Genomic DNA, 19,855 nt, shown 5'->3' with positions numbered 1-19,855 from the left:
CCTGTTCTGGTGACCACTCCCACCCCACCCCTACCCTCCTCCTGGGTTCCCAGCTTCCTTTGTCCTCTGTCCTATTTACGTTGGAACAGACTACAGCATCACGTGAGCATTGGGGCTCCTGTTCTTCAGGCCTCTAGATAACTATCTGGGCCTTATTAAAGCCTTAATTATGCAGGCAGCTAATCAGGCTCCCAAATATAAGGGCGTCCTCATCCCCAGGGTTCGGCGGCGGGCTCAGTCATCTGCAGGACGTCCCCAGGCTCAGCAAGGTAAGGACAGGCCCGCATGTGGAACTCCCCTCAGGGTGCGTCTTGTCCAGGCCTGTGGACGTACAGATGAGAGCGCTGAGGCCCGGGGAAGGGGAGGGGCTTGCCTGAGATCACACAGCGAGTGAGCAGGGTCAGGGCTTAGATCTCTGTCCTGACCTCTGCCCAGCACTCCCCACCTGACCGGAAGCCACTGGACATTGCCACCTGCAGGTGCTGTAGGACTTCGGAAGGATCCAGGAGACAGCGGGTCTGAGGGGCGGCCCTGAGCTCCATCGGAGGCCCAGGCCCTGCTTTGCAGGAGCTCAGGGCTGAGCTGGGACAATGGGCAGCAGGGCGGGAATGGAGGAGAGGGTTGGTGCATCCAAGAACAGTTGCCAGGCCGAGAAAGGGAAGATCTCCATGTGGAGGAAAACCCATGGGGAAGAACGTGGTTGGGAGCAGCGGGAAGCACTCATCAGGGGGCCGGATGGACTGAGACCATTGAGGACAGGGGGCAGTGTGGGGTGGAAGGGAGGCTTCTTGGTGGGGAGGCAAGGGCTGAACATAGGTCTTGAGGGATAAGCAAATTATGGACGGTGCAGGGAGGGCAATTTAAGAGGGAGGGACAGCTTAGGCAAAAGCACAAGGACAGTCAGAGACAAAACCCTGACACTGACTGTCCCGGAAATGCCCACCTGCCTACATTACCCCCAGCTACTTAGTATTTTAAGAGGGCAAAAAATCCTGACCAGAATGGCCTTAACCCCTGGCACCAGCACTGGCCTGGGACTGGGGGGATGGAGTGGTGCTCAGTCTCAGGGTCCCGTCTCCCCACCTGGGAGATATGTCTGGGGCTGGAGGAGACCCTCGCCAGGCCCCTCCCAGCTCTGTCGCCCTGGCACTGAACTTCACAGTCCCTTCGGGCACGATTTTCAAAGAGATTTGACGCTGAGTGTGCATATGCCCGGCACCCGTCCATGGCACACGCTTGTGTTCACAGGGGTTGAGGAAACACCAAGATTGCTTATTTTCAGACCCAGATAGATGTTTCAATGTTGAATGAAATGAGAAAGAAGCTTATCCTTTCTCTTAGCAAATATTGATTATAGGATTGAGCGGTCTGCCTTGGCTTTTTCAATGCTTACCTCCCACCCCATCTCTCTCTCTCTCTCTCTCTCTCTCTCTCTCTCTCACACACACACACACACACACACACACACACACACACAAATGTATCCCATTCTATTGCGTCACTTTAAGAGTTGGGAGGAGCAGGACTATTTGCCATATCTACCTTGTAGCCTGGTCTGCCTGTCACATAGTAGGCATCGATAAATGTGAGTCGAATGAATGAGTGAATAAATGAGTGAATGAATGAATGGGCTAGAAGTGGGTGCCCATCTCTGTTTTCAGATCAGTGGAGCCCTCAGTGGCCGGAGCCTGCCGTCAGCAGGAGCCCAGCTGGACTCCCCTGCGTGGGTGACACAGGCCAGGCCCTGCGGCCCGTCCTTGTTCTTTCCAGTCACAGCTCAAACCTGAGATAAACACGTGGCCTCTGGTTGGGACAAACTGAGGTCTTGGTAAGTGGGAGGAAGGGACTTCTGGAGGGTCAGGGGTGGAATGGGAACTTGGAAGGGTCTGGATTGGGAGGTCCTTACTCAGTTCTCTATTCGCTGGGTGTGAGACTTTGGGTATGTGCCTCAGTTTCCCCATTGGTGAAGAGCATTTCAAGAGTCCATAAGAGGTTAGGAGCTGAGATTTCTGGAAGTGAGGCTGACCTGAAAGAAGTGGGGGATGCCACTGGCTGCAGTGTCAAGGTCGGGGAGGGGGCTTCCCTCATTCCCACACTACAGGAGGAGTTTCCCGAGTCAGGACCAGGTTGGAATCCCCTCTGTGGCCCCAGCATTGCCTGGAACTGAGCCACACTTGAACTCATGAAAAACTGCAGCTGAACCTCCCACCAACCCCGTAGTGCAGACTGGGCAGAACGAATCATGCCCACGGATGAGGAAACTGAGGTTTAGAGAGGGAAGAGCCCCGATGGGCGTGACTCCAGAGGTCCTGTCTTCGGTCTGGACACTCTGACCCCTCTGGAAGGCAGTAATGAGGTTGGCTTAACCGCTTGGATTCCAAAGGCTCCTGGACCCTGGGGATCACCCAGGGGCCCTGGTCTGCTCTGGAGTATGGGAGGTCTCCAGGGGCAACTGGGCCTGTAGGGCTGCACCCAATTCCGGCCCCGTGGCACAGGTGGAGCCATGCTGCGGGTCCTGTGCCTGGCGCTCTGCGGCCTACTGACCCACGCACGGGCTGAGCCCGGGGCGCTGCTGAGGCTGGGCATGGACATCATGAACCACGGTGAGCTGGTGGGTCCAGGGTTGGGGGGTTTGGGGGGCCAGTGGGGGGGATAGGGCATGCATGGGTGGTACACAGTGACTGCTCATGTTTGCATGGCCTCAAGCATCCTGGGATCCTCAGAACACACTTAGAAGCAAAATGGGGTGACATGCCCCAGGTCTCTTCACAAGTTGGGGGCACGGCTGGAAATCCTGCTTCCTTGGAGCCTCTCCTAGGCTCTGAAGGCAGCAGTTGGTGGCCACAAGTAGGTGGTAGGAGTGACAGACATAGCCAAATCCCAGGTCACCCAATAATTTGCTGTGTGACCTCAGGCAATGGACTTACCCTCTCTGTGTTGCTATTTGTATACTTGTAAATGGAAAGAAATGGCCAGTCTTTGCCTGGAAGGATCAAAGAAAATATGAGATTAAAATCACCTGGGGGAACTAGAGTAAAAATTTATTTTCCACCTTTGAGCTCTGTGACTTCAAGAGAAATGAAGTCCCATCCAGATATAAAAAGCGCTAATGACAGTCCAGCCAGCTCCGTATCCGTCCCCTCTCCAGGAGTTAGCTTGCAACCATTGCGGAGGTGCTTCAGGCAGTGTTATTTGGGGCTGGGGACTCCAGGTGTGGGAACCAGAGAGTCTTGGCTTCAGGCACAGAATCTGCATTTTCACAAGATCCCAGACGAGTTCGCTAATCACACAGCTATGAGAGTGGCTGGGGTTCTCGATCGTGTGCCCCCTGTGAATTGTGCCCCCTGTGAACCGCTCCAGGCTCTGTCATGTCCCCCTCCACCACCCCCTCCACGCTGCATTTCTCACTCCCTCCTCTCCATGCCACCTGCATTCCCCACCCCCCATGCCCCCACTCCGTCCCACACTCGATGTGCCCTCCCCCTGGAGTAGCACCCCTTATCCCTTGCTTCCTGGTGAAGGTCCCTATTCCTCTTTCAAGGACCAACTGACACGTCACCTCCTCCTGGAAGCCTTCCCCAGTTACTTTTTTCCTGGCCCAAACCCTTCATGCGGTTCTTCCAGCTGCCTGCATTTATTATGGCTCTTGTCACTCATTACTGACATTGCTGGTGACTCTGTCTCCCCTATGAGGCTGGAGGAGGGCTGGGCATGACTCAACTCTGGGTCCCTGGAACATAAGGGACTGTGGCACAGTGACACAGTGACTACATAGCACAGAGTGGCACCATGCGTAAGTGGCCTGGGTCTGGGAGGCCAGAGAAATTGGCCCAGGGCAGGGGAGCAGCGAAAAGCTCAGCTGAGTGTCTCTCCGGACCCTGCCCCCTTCCAGAGGTCCAGAGCGCCATGGACGAGAGTCATATCCTAGAGAAGATGGCGGCTGAGGCTGGCAAGAAACGTCCAGGGGTGAAACCCATCAAAGGCATCACTGAGTGAGCAGGAGAGGGGCTTTGTGTGTGTGTGTGTGTGTGGCGGGGGGGGGGGGGGTGATGGCTAGGGGGAGTGCTGTGCCAGGACCTGAGAAGGCAGGTGGGACAGCTAGTGCAGGGTGTGGGACCTCTTCCCTGCCCTGTTGCCAGCTTGCTCTGAGGCCCTGGGCAGGTCACCGCTCCTGCCTGGGCCTCCGTCTGCACAGTCATCCATTGAGGACAATTCCTGGCCTGTTGTGAGCAGGGTCAATGGGAGGAAGTGAGGTTGACAGTCACACTCCAACTCATTGCAAGTGCCATATGGCGTTGATTGATAGGGGCTGCCCGGAATGATGTCCTGGGGAGGCACCCTCTGGACTGAGCAGGAAATAGGACTGCAATCAATTAGCAATGTCTGCTGAGAGCTCAGGGTAGGCAGGTACTCGTAGATGAGCCACATCTCTGTTATCCTGGATCTCAGACTGGAGGTTTTCAGCCAGGGGTGACTTTGCCTCCAGGGGCATTTGGTAACATCTGGAGATATTTTTGGTTGTCCTGACTTGCTGGGGTGGGGGGGGGGTGGGGGGGGGGTGGGGGGGGGGTGGGTAGAAGCCAGAGATGCCACTAAACATCCTACAGTTGCACAGGGCAGCTCCCCTCAACAAAGAATTACCCTGCCCAAAACGTCAGCAGTGCCGAGGGTGAGAAACGCTGAGCCTAGTAAACCTCCCCACTTTGCCAGAGAGAAAACTGAGGCTGAGAGAAGGGAAGGGTGCAGGTCAAGGTCGCACAGTCAGCCAGGTGTCGTAACTCACACATAATGGGTGCTTTCTCTGTACAAACTGGTTCATGTTCAACCTTTTGTTTGTGTTTTACGGTGGGTCCTAAGGCAGGCTCATCCTTAGAACATGGGGTAGGGGATCTACCTAAGGCCTCCCAAGCATGGTGGTGGAGGAGCAAGTTGAGGGCCCGGCAAGGTCTCCCCTGCCCGGTTCTCACTGCTGTGGATGTCTGTCTCCTCCCAGTATGAAGGTCAAGGATGTGAAGCTGCCTGTCATCACACTGAGCTTCACCCCAGGGGTAGGCATCTTCCAATGTGTGTCCACGGGCATGACCATCACTGGCAAGAGGTGAGTATGGCAAGGGAGGAGAGGAGGGAAGGAGAACGGTATCCTTGTCTCACCCTTACACACATTTATTACCTACTGTGTACCATCTGGGTGCTGTGGTCTGAGATGATGCAAACTTGATTCCTACCTTTGCTGGAAACCAGACCTGAGCAGATGATCGTAGAATGAATGATTAACCTAGGACAGAAGACCCATTGGCAGGGTGAGGGGATCAGGAAAAGCCTTTTGGAGATGATGAGAGCTGAGCGGGGTTCTGAAGGATGTGTAAGAGTTCACCAAAGCAAGAGGGGAGAGGAAAGACTGGTTTTGTGACCTTGGGTAGGCCCCATCCCCTTTTTGTCCGGTGTGGGTGGTCCCCCACCCTGTCCCCCTTCCAGAGCAGCTGAGAATGTGGGCAAAGAGGAGACGAGGACAGTGGCCACAGTGGAGATACACCCATGATGTCTGCCTGCCCTCTCTTCCAGCTTCATAGGCAAGAACATGGAGATCGTCGTGGTTGTGAACATCACAGCCACCAACCGGATTTTGCAGAATGAGGAGACGGGCCTCCCCACATTCCAGAGCGAGGGCTGTGAGGTCATCCTGGTCAGCGTGAAGACCAACCTGCCCAGCAAGTGAGGGGCTCTGCGGCTGGGGAGGAAGGCTGGGTTCACGTTGTGCCCCGCCCCAACTCAGCCCCCCACTCCCTGAGCCACAGCACTTCCTCAGCCATGTCCCTGTATGTCCCATCCTAACCTCCTACCATCTGTGCCCCGTCCCTGTTTTCTCTTCCCAGCATGATGCCTAATGTTATCAACAAGTTCCTGGACAGCACCCTGCACAAAGTTCTCCCTGGCCTGGTGAGTGCCCAGAGCGAGTCTCTACCCCTCGCCCACAGGAGCGCTTCCACCAGGGCTGGCAGCTGCATTTTGTCTCAGGTGCTGACCCTGATTGACAGATAGTTGCTGAGGAGGAGACTGAGGAGGTGGCTGGCTCAGCGGGAGACCATGCTGTGATCATCTAGTGATGTCTGCCTTGAGCGCAGGAAAAGGAAGCGATAGCCTGCACATCAGAGCTTGCCAGCCCTGCCCAGATCACCAGTCACCAGGAGTGCATCCGCACTGATCTTGCAGGCTGGGGTCAGGAGATCTGGATTCTAGCTCAGGCTCCTCCACTGACTTTCTACTTGACTGTGGCCTCAGTGGCCCCTCCAGTCCCTGTCCCTCCAGAGCCCTTGGGACTCCCTGGGGAGTACCGTTCAGCTGTGAAGAGTGAGGCACTCCATGCAGGGGCCCCATCACCACCTTCTCTGCTTCCAGATGTGTCCAGCCATTGATGCGGTCCTGGTGTACGTAAACAGGAAGTGGGCCAACCTGAATGGTGAGTAGACCTAGCCATGCCTTGCTTGCATAGGGGAATATCAGGTTGTGTGGACTTGGATGCCCCACTCCCCATTCAAGTGCCTGCTCCCAGCCCTGCCTTGGGACTAGAGGAGGTCTGAGGTCATGGTGTCTGTCTGTCCTTCCAGATGGGAAGCCTGAGACCCTAACAAACACTGGGGTCCTAGCTTCTTAGCTCTCCATCCCCCATTCTAACCATCACCTGCCCCTTCAGATTCCAAGGACAGCAGCCATTGAGAACTTGCCCACATACCTTGCACCCCGAATAGCAATCCCGATAGTGGCAATACCTCCTCCCTTTGCCAAGAGGATGTGTGGCCTCCATCATCTCAGGGTTCCCAGGACTCTCCGGTGTGAGAGAGAGGAAAGCCCAGTAGCTGGGAATGGAGAAGATGGGTTTATGTGCCCAGCAGTGTGGCCCAGGACAAGTCACTCCACTCCTGTAAGCCTCAGTTGGCTCATCTGTCACACAGAGCTGATAACCCTGACCCCGCCAGGCTGTGGGGGGAACCGGGCTGTGACAACCCTCAGCAACCTCTCAAGGGGCAGGATTTTCCAGGTCAGGTGCCCACGTCTCCATTCTACAGATGAAATTACTGAGGCCCAGGGTTGCTAAGCGAGTTGCCTTGGGTCACACCGAGGGCGAGGGTTCCTGGCACACCGGTCAGGCTCAGGTGGAGGTTGGCGGATGCTGGCTTCTCTGAGCTGCCTCCAGGTTGGCACCTAAGCAGAACCTCCTCTTTGCACAGCCCCCATGCCCATAGGCCAGATGGGCACCGTGAAGTATATCCTGACATCCATGCCAACCACCACAGCCAGCTACATCCAAGTGGACTTCAGTGTAAGCCCCAGGGGGGCTGGGGGGCTGGGGTCCCAGGCTCATCTGCCTGAGCGGCGGGGGCTGTCTGGGGCTGTGGTCCTTGCAGACCCAGCCCACCCAGGAGATCAGTCCCTGACACCAGGGTCCTTTCCCTCTTCATGCTCTGAGTACCTGAGCCGATTTCCTGGGACTGCCAACTCTACACTCACCTCCCAAGGTGGTCTGCTTCTCCCAGTGAGCGGCTCACCCGGTTGTACCGCACCGTTCCTTGTACAGACAGGAACAATGAGGCCTGGGAGGAGGCAGGGCCTAGCTGGTGCTCCACCGTGAGTCGGTGGCAGAGTTGAGTCCTCACCTAGGTTTCCGGAGCTGCCGGTGACTAGGTGAGACGCATCTTCCAGGAATGGGAAGAAAAACCCCAACGAGTTATCTCCCTGCAAAGTCTTCTTCCAGCATGGTTCTTACAGGGCCTGCATTATTTCCCACTTCTTACCTTTTTCTTCTGAGAATAAAACAGAAAGCCTATTCTGCATAAACGAAGGTTCGGCCCCTCAGAGTCAGATGAACTGAGGTTACTTAGACAATGCCAGGAGGAACCGCCAGTGCTTTAGTGACTGACTTCCTCGTCCTACAGGCCTCTGTCTGCCCGTCTGCACCTGGGGACGGCCGAGCCACTGTAGCCTGCTCTGGCTGTAATGTCTGATGACTTGCTGACTTAGGGCCGGTTTGAGTGCCATTAGTTTGGAGGACTGAGGCTCACCCCTAACCACAGTCCCTCATGGCCAAGGCTGAGCTTTGCTTTTCTGCTGCCCCACAGTCTGTGGTGCAGCAGCAAGGGGGCAACGCCATCCAGCTTGCTGATGCCGGCGAGGCCCCCAAGTTCCCTGAGGACTATGTTGAAGGCTCTTCACAGCTGCTGCTCTCGGCCGCCCTCCTCACAGCAGAGCTTGCTCTTCTGCAGAAGTCCTTTGACTTGAACACCCAGGACAGGAGGGTGAGCTGCCCAGTGCCACGTGCCCCCCCATCTGCCCCTGCCCCTGGAATGATGGTCTCTGTCTGGTGTGTTCATTCTTAGAATAATCCTAAGGGGTTGTGGGCAACATGAGGCCTGGGAGATGCCAGGACTGATTTAGGTTTCTATCATGAGTTAACCCTGCTATCCGCCATCTCTCTCATCCATCCATCTGAGTACCACCACGTACTCAGTGGCACAGTGCGTCCATGTAACCACCATCTACCCATCCATCCATCCTTCCATCCATCCCTACTGATCCATCTATCCATCCATCCATCCATCCATCCATCTTCCATCCATGCACCCACTATCCACCCATGTATCTTCCCATCCATCCTCACATCCATTAATCCACCCATCATCCATTCTGTCATTCATTTATCATACTTTTCCACCATCTTTGCATCCACCCATCCTCCCATTCATTATTCTTTTTATTCTTTCACCTACCCGTCCAACTGTCCATCTGTTATTCATCCTCCTTCATAAACATTCCCCTATCCATGCATTCTCCCATCCACTCACCCCACTTATCTCCTTATCCCTTTTCCCATCCATCCATCCATCCATGAACCCATCCATTCACCCTCCACACACACATACCCATTACATCCATTCATTGTCATCTACCTTCCTACCATTTCATCCAACATTTTCTCAGTGTTTAGTCATGTGCTAAGACCTATGGGTGTTGGAATGTGTAAGACATTGTCTGGGCTACCTAGGAGTTCACTATCTACTCAGTCACGGAGGGACAAGTGTTTTGATAAAGGGACCCTCAGAGGGCCCACCTGGTTGAGTCAGAGGAGATGTGTGTTAGGATAGGTTAGGGAAGGCTTCAGAATCCTAACCTTGATTTGCACTTTGTAGGCTGGTAAACTGCCCCGGCTAACCACTAAGACACTGGCTGGCTTCATCCCTGAAGTGAGTGCCCCAACTGCCCATGATCTCCACATCTTGCCCTGCTCTGTTCTCCTGTAGTTGAAGGGACAAGAAAACTGGGGAAGCAGCTTTTCGACGCTCATCTCCCTTGTGGAGGGTGGAATCACCTGGACTTCCCCAAAAAGTACTCTTTGGGTCAGCGTTTGTGCATTTTTACATCCAGTGTCCAATGTAGAAATAGCCAGGGGGTCTGTTTTGTTCATTTCATTTCTTGATAGTCACATCCCAGACTTTGTATGTTGTACTCCCTCTGCCCAAGGTGGAGTCACCTATTTCATGATGGACTCCTGGTTTCAGTGGAAGCCACCAGGCTGAGGACCGGCTCTGAAGGGCCTTTCCTGGTTTCTGCAGGTGGCTGAGGCCTACCCCAAGCCAAAGCCCTTGGTGACTCGGGTGAGGATAAACAAGGCCCCCAAGGTCACCATGGAGACAGGGGAGAGCCTGCTGCACCTCCATGGCACCCTGGAGATGTTCGCTGCCCGGAGGCGGGGCAAGGCTCCCGTGTCCCTCTTTCTCCTGGAAGCTGTGAGTGGAATCTGCTCCCCGTTTAAGCCCAACCTCTTGGAAGGTGGGATTTTAGTTGATAGGCAAGTAACGGATTGAAGAGTTCTTAGCTCATCTCAGTTGTGGGGCCCTAACCTCTCAGACCTTGTCACCTGGTGTTTGATTATTGGCTCTGCCATTGAAACTTGGAATGGCTAGAAATATCAACAGTTTAGTCCTTCCTTTTTCTCTCCTCCCTCCCTCCCCACCCTTCCTCCCTTCTACATCCATTAGCATGTGTAAGGGCAGCCGAAGGGCTCAACTAGGGGACTGTAGGAGCCTAGAGAAATCCCAAATCCAGTTTGAGGAAATCACAAAGGACTTCCTAGAGGAGGCTACCTAAGCAGGAAGTTGAAGGTTGAGCAGGAACTGGCCAGGAGAGGGGTTAACGTTGGAGAGGCTGGTGATGGAAGGCACTGCGTGCCGGAGAAATTAAGTGACGCGTGCAGGAATCCACAAACATGCCAGGTATTTTTGAGAGTGCTGTCCTGAGCCAGGTGCAGGGAGGGATGAGGAGCTTGGGCTGGGGCTTGGTTCCTGAAGCTGAGGATGAGGCAGCGAGGAAGACCCCTGCTGTCTTGGCAGTAGTCACAGTGTTGGGAAGGTTGTAAAACTTCTGGATTTACTAGCCCTGATGGGGGCCCGCTGCCTTCTCCCTGCTTCCCCCTGTGCCAGCACTTCAAACTGAAGATTCAGTATTCAGTGCACGAGAACCGGCTGCAGATGACCACCTCCCTGGACAGGTAGGAGTCCGCTGCCCATGCTGGCATCCCCGCACCCCTCCATGGGCATCACCAGCACCCTTTGTTTTCCTGCTCCAGGGTCTTTCTCTGATCCATCAGGCACAGCCCACACTGCCAGGCTGAACTGGTCACCATTCCCGCTCTAGAACCCTCAGGGGCTCTCCGTGGTCTACATGATCTTTTCTCAACTCTTAGCCTGGCACTCAAGGCTTTTCTCGAATTCCCTCACCACTGCTCTCACTGTCCCACTAGGATCTTGCACAGTGGGTCTGATAGTGAGCCTGTGTTCCTATTTCCACTTAATAGGCCTTTGCCCGTGTTGTCCAAATGCCACCTATCAGTGCCCAGCTCAGATGACACCTCCCGGAAGGCAGCCTTTCCTTATGCTAACAACAGCTAACATTTAGAGAGCTCTGTCTACGTGTGAGGCACTGGCTACCTACAGTATATTCATTATCCCACTGAACACCCTAGTTTTACCTTTAGTTGTGCATGAACTTTTGTATTTGCCTCAATCTTACATCTGACTTGTCCTGGGCCAGGATTCTTTCAGTTGCAAGAGACAGTTCCATCTTTAACTGACTGAAACTCCAAAGGAAATCTTTTGGCTTATGTAATAGAAAATTCTGGAGGCAGGCTTGCTTTCAGGCATGGCTGGACCTAAGTACACAAATAAAGTCCTCAAGATCTGTCTCACTCCTCCCTTGGCCCTTGTAGTCCACTTGGTTGGCTAAATTCTCAAGCAGCCTCTCTCCCCAGATGGGGGCAAAGGGACCCCAACAACAAGGGAGGTCCCTTGTCCAATAGTTCTAACAAAAATTACCAGGGCTGCTTTTCATTGGTTTGCCGTGGATCACATGACTAATCCTAAGACAATCACCATGGCTGCTCTGATCGGAATGCTCTGATTGGCCATGTCTGAGTCATGTGCTCAGGCTGGGGGCTCTGGGTTTAGCTGCACCTGAATGTGATGAATGTGATTGGAATGATAGCGGAAAATGGAGAGTCTGCTACTGGAATAGAGAATAGGTGTGGGGGAGATAAAGCCACCAGACGACCATTGCAAGGCCCATATTCTGGTGCCAATATTTATTAGTGCCTACTGGAGGTTGCGCAGGGGATGAAACTGGGTGAGGAGTCCTAACTCGCTGTCCTTCAAGGAACTGGGACTAATCAGTTGGGCTGCGAATCTCTGCATGCCCAGCTTTGGGCAGGAGCAATAGACATGATTGGGGGCCCCGGAGGGAAGAGTCAGGACCAATGAGAAGAGGCAGTGGTTTGAGCTGTGGGAAACAGAATGGGCTGTAATGAAAGGTAGTGAGTGCCCCATCAAAGAGAGCATGCAAGCAGAGACTTATAAACACCTGATAGGAAGGGATAGAGGGAACTTCTGCATCGGGGAGGGGTTGGGGTATTTGAGTTCCCCCTTCTCCAGAGCTGGGGCAGTGGCTCTGACTGCCCTCCCCACTCCTTGTTTCCTTCTCCACAGATCACTGAGCCTGTCCCGAAAGTCCTCATCGATTGGTGCCTTCAGTGTAAGTGTCCAAAGAGCTTCTGCCTCATCTGGCAAGACTGGGCCTATTCCCTCCTAGGACTCCAGGGAAGGACCCTGAAAGGGAGACAAAGTACACAGAGCAGATCAGTGTGGGGCTTGGGGACCCCAACTTGCTCTGTGACCTTGGGAAAGTCACTCAGCCTCTGGAGCTCCGGTTTTCTTTTCTGGGTAGAATCTGGACGTCTCCTTGGGTTGACTGTAAAAACATTATCGTGCATAGCAGCAGCCTGAGCTGGCTCGGCTGGCCCGGCTTTCCTTTGTATGAGTCTCTGTAGCCTCACAGGCCATCTCAGAACCTGGTCAAGTACATGCTAAAAATAATAATAATAACAACAGTAGCACTTACTGAGCACTTACTCTGTGCCATGTGCTTTACCCAGTCTCAGTGAAGCCATGGGAGTGAGTGTAATTATATTAATTACACTTGTACACATGGGGAAACTGAGGTACAGACAGGTAGTGAATGAATGACTGATTGAAGCTACTGAGTTTTCTATAGGAGCAGAAATGGGGTCCACAGGCCACCCCGTGTCTCCTGAATTCCCCCACGCCTGCACAATGACCCCAGGCCCACATGTCACCCGAACAGGGAAGGGACAACGCAGAGGTGAAAGGCATCGGCCTATAGTTATGCAGGGTCAGGCCCAGTTTCGGTGCTGGCTGGACAAATCATTTGATGTCTCTATTATTCGTTCCTGTGGTCCCCAGACCCAGTTGGAGTGAGGGCTAAAAAGCTTTGTTGAATTGACTTGAATAATGGGATGTGGGTATTTTCTCTTTCTCTCTCTCCCTCAGGAGAAGCAAGTGACTGGCTTCATCACCGACTTTCTCCAAGAAGCCTACGTCCCTGCTGTCAATGGTGAGGGCTCCACCAGGCTTTGATCTGCTGGTGCCCAGACATACTCTGAGCTGGCAGGGATGCCGCCTTGGTGGTCTCAAAGCCCGCCCCCTCCGCTGGCCCCAGATGGGAAAGCCTAAAAGGGAGTGGATGGTCACTGCTGAATCTTTGAGGCTAATGTAGTCTGAATGTCACCTGTCTAGGGACAAAGACTTCTTTGTCACAAAGGCCACAATTTGGGATCCTTGACCCTTGACCCCACACCATGAGTTAGATCTTAACCCAGGCCTGGGATGTAAATACAGGGTGAGCAGGCCCATGCTGTCTATGCCTGCAAGGCTCACAGACATCATGAATCAATCACAGCACTATTTCCCACTACTCTGCCCCAGGCCCGCCACTCCTTAATCAACTGCAGAGCAGTCAGGCTGAAATGACTCTTACTGTATTTCTCAGATGTGCTCAAAGTCGGGCTTCCACTTCCAGACTTTCTGGGCATGAATTACAACCTGGCAGAGCTGGACATCATCGAGGTGAGAAAAGGAACTGGGGAAGGCCATGGCAGTCAACACTTTCAGCCAATGAGTGATGAGCGAAAGCCTGCCTCTCTCAGCCTGCGGGGAGGAGGGCCGAGGAGGGCTCTGGCCCTCAGTACATCCCACCAATCCCTTGAGCAGTGCCCTGCCCCGCAGAACCTGCCCCCACTTGGCTAGGGGGTCCCCAGAAGGAAACACGAACGAATTCAGCCACTTTCTTTCCCTGCCACCTCAGGCTAATTACTTCACCTTTCTCTGGGCCTCCATTTTTCTGTGCTGAAAATGGGGATGACGGTATGGGTACCTGCCTCTGAGAGCTCCTGTGATGATTCACGGAAATGATTTACCTAAAGGCATGCAGTAAACGTTTGTAAATATTAGCTTTTCACTGCTTGCCAAGCATTGCACATGGAGCGTTAAATGTGCGTTTTGTTTCTGTCTCTCTGCTCTGGGAGGTAAGAGTGTTTGGCCTGTTTGACCATTGAGATAACTGAAGCTCAGAGAGGTGAAGGATCGTAGGGCGAGCCACATTCATTCTCCGCTCTTAAACACAGGCTTCTGTTTCCTGGCCGTGGTCTGGTCCATCCCATTCTGCCCTTGGGTGGCCCCATCACTGCTGCCTCCATCCCCATCTGACCCTTTGCCTCCTCCCAGAACGCTCTGATGATGGACTTGAAGCTGGACTGACCGGGACAGGATTCAGCTGCCAGTGCCTGCAAACCACCGATTGGCTGCATACCGGCCTCGAAGGAGCCCCTGATTGGAGCCTGGTGGACCTGGCCCCTCACTACCACTCGCTGCTTTCTTTAACAAGGAGTGAACAGGGCGAGGCCTGGGCTGGGGGCTTGGCAATAAACAGAAGAAAGGCCATCACAAACATCTAATGTTTGGACCTTGTTATTTGTAACAAGTCGACGTGTGGTCTCTCTTCCCCTTTGGTGGGTTTTGGTGTCTAAGACCAGCCTGGGGTCTGAGGGAAGCTGGTCACAGCCTTGGAGCAAGCCTGAGCGTATATTGAATACCTGCTGAATACCGTGCTCAGGGATTTACTGCCACCCTCTCATTGAATACCCACAGTCACCTTATGAGAAGAGGCAATATTGCCATCCCTACGTTATAGACGAGAAAACTAAGGCACGGCAAGGTCAGTTCCCTTGCCCAGGGTCACACAGTTTTGCAAGTGGCAAAGTTCTTCCCACCTCTTCCCACCCACCTTAGCTACTTGCCCCCATATCTTGGTGACTGAGGATGGCCCTGTTCATAGGGACCTGTAGAAGGCCCGGGTGCCCCCGGGAGTCCTGCCTGCGTCACCTCCTGCAATCCTCACAACAGGGGAGAGAGATGAGGCTGTCTTCACTTCACAGCTGCGGAGACTAAGGCTCAAGAAAAGTGACAACTGGCCCAGGGCCACCTGGCAAGTCAAGGGACTGAGCTGGGACTGGAGGTCTGGAGCCAGCCTGCCTCGGTCCAAATCCTGACTCTGCCTCCTCACTGCTGTGTGCCCTCGGCAAGCCCCTTCACGCTCTGAGCCTCAGTTTCCTCACCTGTAAAATGGGGATAATGACAATACTGGCCTCAGCAAGGTTGTCATGAAGATTAAATGAATTAAATCATGACAGGTGCTTAGCATAAGCCTGGCACAAAGTAAATGCTCAATAAATGTTAGCCACAGGCAAATCTCTGAGGCTGAAAGGCATGAACAGGTGAGTCTGTGCTGGAGTGTGTGTGTGTATGGTGGGGGGGGGGGTAACTGTGGGAGACCAGGCGTCAGTGCTGATGGCCTGTGGATCAGAGCGGCTGAGGTGTCTGTGCAGGATCCAGTGGTACGATTGTGGAGCAGTTTGTGTGTGAAAAGACCTCTGGTATCTGTCCCTGTCTGCATGAGTCTGTGTGTCCCGTGTTCATGTGTGTGTTAACTGAGCTGAGGGTGTTTCCACGTCTCACAGACTGTGCTCACGTGGGGATCAGCTCCCGACGTTTGTCTCATCTGCCCCCCCCCTGTGGATTGATACAGGTACTGTCCTTTAGACTGACTCCTTTTTACAAGTAAATGTATATTCACACATAATACGTTAAAAATACTTTTTAAATAAATGTATTCTAAGGGGACCCTGAAAGTCAGTGTCATTTGCTGGACTGTAAAAACAAAACCATGACTTTGAAAAAGAAACGTGTGTTGGGGCCGGCTATGATCACAGGGTGCTCCGAGGCTGGAGGCTACTGGGGGGTGGCCAGGCGCTGGGGTGGGACGTCTGTGTGGTGTGTGGGGTGGGTCTTTGCACGTAGGGGGTCCAGGTAGGGCTCGGGGACAGGAGTCTGAGTCAGGGGCACACAGGTGTCTGTGGTGAGGCCAGAGGCCTGGTCAGGAGGCAGGTGCTCCTGGAGCTCACGGGGCCCTGGCAGGTGGGCCCAATCGCAACCTGGCCCAGGCCCACGCCGGAGAGGAAGGAGGGCCCTCCCTCGCCCCTGGCCAGATGCCCGGCTGTCCCCTTGTCCCTGCCCATTAGCCCTAATCCCGTCACCTATTAGTTCCCTGATTCCGGGACAATGGCAGCTTTGAGACAGGCCTGGCAGATGCAGATGCCTGGGTAATCCGTGAGTGGCCAATGCCCGACCTGAGACATGTTAGAGACACCCCACCCGCACCCTCACCCCACCCTCGGATGATCACACAGCACACTCAGGGCCTCCTAAAGCCTCCCCACCACCCTCCCCAGGCCCAGTGCACAGATGGGGCATCCGAGGCACAGCTGTGCGAGTCAGGAGGCCTGGGTTCTCACCGGGGGCACACGATGGCCTTGGAGAAACAGCATTCCTCTCTGAACCTCAGTTTTCCTATCTGTAAAAGGGGAGAGGGGCTGCATGCCCTGGCCTCTAATCTGATTTCAACATTCTTGGAGTGTCATTTTCCCTGGATTTGCCCTGGGCACAACACGGGGGCTAGGCTGGCAAGGGGAGCCCCACACGGTGGCTCCACCCCCTGGGGAGGCGTAATGGAAGCTCCGTGCCCATGGGCTCTGGTCACCTTCCAAGACTCTCCCCGAGCCTTAGATGAGGAAGTGGCAGCTTTGAGACAGGAGGTGGCCAGTCCCCTGGTGCACAGGCACGTGTGAAGCTGGAACTCGAACCCCGTCTGTCTGAGTCCAAGTCTGCCCCTTGCTCGTCCCACCACACTCAGCAGCAGAATGCGTTGTCCTCCTTTAAAGAAACCAAGGTCAGGGTCCAGACAGGGTGTGTGACCGGCTCAAGGTCTTTGACGCTAGGCCCACAGCTCTCAACCTCCAGGGGCCTGCAGACAGCACAACATGCCCCACAGCTGTGCCCACACCCGCCACTGCCCACCTTCTCCCTTCCCAGCCCACTCTCAGCTCAGGTACCTCCCGGAAGCCTCCCAGGGACCTTGGCATTGTCCGGGTTTCTCTGGTACCTTTGGCACCTTCCCTCAATGCTCTCAAGTTCATTTCTCACTGTCAGACCAGTTAGGTGAGGGTGGGCACCTTTAATATCAGCCCATTTGGCAGATGGCAAAACCATGTCTCTGCGTGGTAAGTCACTCAATGGTGCGTAACAGAGCTGGGATTTGGCCCCAGGAACTTGAGCTCCGGACCCTTCACTCCAGGAGCTAACACCCAGGGCTATTTCTCCTCATCGGGCCCCTCTCCTGCTCTAACCCCTTCCTTGGCTCCCCGGCACCCTCACTAGGGCTCTCGGAAGGCTTGTTAAACACGGCAGTTCCCGGGCCCTCTGTGCTCGGCCTGTCGAGTCAGGCTCGCAAAGATGAATATTTTAGGAATCCCTTCCCAGGGCCAGGCCTGACCCCCCACTCGGCTTTGGTGCTGGAGGAGACTTGCAGGTGCCTGGGGAGCTGCTGGGGTCAGAGTACCCTCTGAGGTGGGGTCCGGAAGGCCTTGGAGACAACAAGGCAGCCCAGAAACTAGGTAGCATCTTCTGCCCTTTCCAGAGGCTGGGCTGATGAGTCTTAGAATCAGATGGCCTGGCTGGACGTGACCTGGGACCAGCGGCTTCTGCTTATAGAGTTGTGGCTCCTGCAGTGTGAGACTGGGAGGTAATGACAGTGCTGACTTCACCGACCACTGTGGTGGCGATACAGACTCACACTTTTCAGTGCCTCGTACGCAGTAAGTGCTCAGTGAATGTCAGGTGCTCGCTCCCCCTCCTCCTCCTGCAAACAAATGCTGTAATGGTGCTTGTGATGCCCAGCGCTGGCGAGGATGTGGGCAGCTGTGACTCTGCCCGATTGCTGGTGGAGCCCTGGCGGGCAGAGCCCCTTTGGAGAGCCCTGGCAGTCCCGGGAAAGCTGAGCCTGTGCACACAGGCCTGCGGCCAGCCGCCCTGCTCCTGGCTAGTTACCCCAAAGAAATGAAAAGTGAAAATGTGTGTCCACAGAACGGCTTGATGAGAGTGTTCACTACAACTTACTCATCAAGGTCAGCAGCTGCAGAGCCCAGGTGCCTCTGGGCGAGAGAGTGGATGACAGACTGGCCTGCTCCCGCAGCAGAGTGGCATGAGCTCATATAGCAGAGAAGAACAGATCCTCGTCTCACCCACAGGAGTGGGTTTCACAGACATCGAGAGTGAGGGATGCTGCACATGGAAGGGCATACATGTGCCATTCCATTTCCATGACCCTCGAGAGCATCCTGGGCCCCCCACTGCGTGAGAGGTCAGGACAGTGCTTTCCCTTGGCGGGCAGCGACTTGGAGGGACATTGGGAGCTTCTGGAGCATTCAGTTTGTGAAAATTCATTGAGCTGTATACTTGTGATTTGGGCCCTTCTCTGTATGTGCTTTATAGGTTAATTAAAACTCTATTTTTTAAAAAGCGTAGTGTGTGGTTTAGTAGCCCGGCTCGTTCCTAAAGTCATCAGGATGCTCCTTGCGCGGGGAGGGGCTCCCAGGTTATGAGCTGGACCAGGCCGATACCATCACTCCTCCCATCTCGCAGGCAGGGGACAGGCCCGAAAACACCCAGAGGCATGCCTACAGTCCAGCATGCCTCAGATTCTGGGAAAGGAAAATCCCAGAGGGCTGTGGGATCACAGCCAGCTTGGGGATCAGGAGGGCTTCCTGGAGGAGGGGGTACCTGAACTGCTACCTGCAAAAGAATTACAAATAAAAGTTAAAGTCTGTAAGTCTGTACAGTAACCTGCAGGGCCTGTTACTTGCTTGGCCCCGTGTTCCCCCCCACCCCTGCCACTACCCTCCACCACACAGGCCTCCCTAGGGTTCCTGCATATATCGCCTGAGGGCCTTTGTACTTGCCCTTCCCTCTGCCTGTCTGGCTTTCCCCCAGAGAGCCACCTGGCCTACTCCTTCTCCTCCTCCTCCAACTTGAGGCCTCCCCTGACCACCATATTGAACACTGCACCCCTTCCCCTACTTTATTTCTGCCGTCAGCCTCTGATGTACTGTATGTGTTGTGAGGTGCTTGTCTGGTTCCTCCAGAGCTGTGTTGTCCAATACAACGGCCAATATCCATATGAGGGGACTGAGTGCTTGAGACGTGGCAAGTCCATATTTGCAGTCCTGTCAGTGGATTTTATAGACTTAGCATGAGAAAAAATACAGACCATCTCATGAATTATTTTACATGGATTAAATGTTAATTAATAATATTTTTTAAAAAATTATTTATTTATTTTTAGAGAAAGGGGGAGGGAAGGAGAAAGAGAGGGAGAGAAACATCAATGTGTGGTTGCCTCACATGTGCCCCCCACCAGGGACCTGGCCTGCAACCCAGGCATGTGCCCTGACTGGGAATCAAACTAGCGACCCTTTGCAGTCTGGTGCTCAATTCACTGAGCCACACCAGCCAGGGCAAATAATAATATTTTAAAAGACTTTATTTCTTTATTTTTAGAGAGAAGGGAAAGGAGGGAGAAAGAGAGGAAGAGAGACATCAATGTGTGGTTGCCTCTCATGTGCCCCCTACTGGGGACCTTGCCTGCAACCCAGCCATGTGCCCTAGACTGGGAATCGAACCAGTGACCTTTTGGTTTGCAGGCTGACACTCAATCCACTGAGCCACACCAGCCAGGGCTAAATAATAATATTTTGATAAACTATACCATTAAAATTATTTTACTTCTTTTTTTAACCTTTTTTAAAAATGTGGCTATTAGAAAAAAATTTATTGCATTGTATTTTTACTGTCCATCTCCTTCAGTGCTGGGGATTTGTTTCTTTTAATTACAGCTGTACTACTAGAACCTAGCAAACAGTAGGTGCTCTACAGATGCTTGCTGCAGAATGAATGAATTGCTCTCCACCATCATCTGCACCAGCCTCAGGAAGGGAAAAGAACAGCCTGCTCTGGATCTTGGGGGACATAGAACCTTGGAGAGGGGGTTCGGTGCCTCTCCCCAG

At 53.9% G+C, this 19,855-nt stretch overlaps 1 protein-coding gene across 1 annotated transcript; it reads left to right on the top strand.

Annotated features, from left to right (window-relative positions):
• The first annotated feature begins 1,727 nt into the window (after positions 1–1,727).
• Positions 1,728–14,156, top strand: BPIFB6 (BPI fold containing family B member 6). Its single transcript, XM_045833517.1, has 16 exons — positions 1,728–1,828; positions 2,496–2,603; positions 3,893–3,992; positions 4,994–5,098; positions 5,563–5,712; positions 5,874–5,937; positions 6,397–6,457; positions 7,227–7,318; positions 8,115–8,291; positions 9,183–9,236; positions 9,606–9,779; positions 10,473–10,540; positions 12,030–12,075; positions 12,891–12,954; positions 13,390–13,466; positions 14,124–14,156. The coding sequence occupies exons 2-16, from the start codon at positions 2,504–2,506 to the stop codon at positions 14,154–14,156; spliced, it is 1,365 nt and encodes a 454-aa protein (XP_045689473.1). The 5' UTR covers positions 1,728–1,828; positions 2,496–2,503.
• Positions 14,157–19,855: the final 5,699 nt, after the last annotated feature.

Source organism: Phyllostomus hastatus, unplaced genomic scaffold (genome assembly GCF_019186645.2).
Source record: "Phyllostomus hastatus isolate PE091 unplaced genomic scaffold, TTU_PhHast_1.1 phas_contig_17, whole genome shotgun sequence".
In the NCBI taxonomy this organism is placed as follows: domain Eukaryota; kingdom Metazoa; phylum Chordata; class Mammalia; order Chiroptera; family Phyllostomidae; genus Phyllostomus; species Phyllostomus hastatus.
The sequence above is the reverse complement of the archived record's forward strand: the minus strand, read 5'-3'. Positions and strand labels throughout refer to the sequence as shown.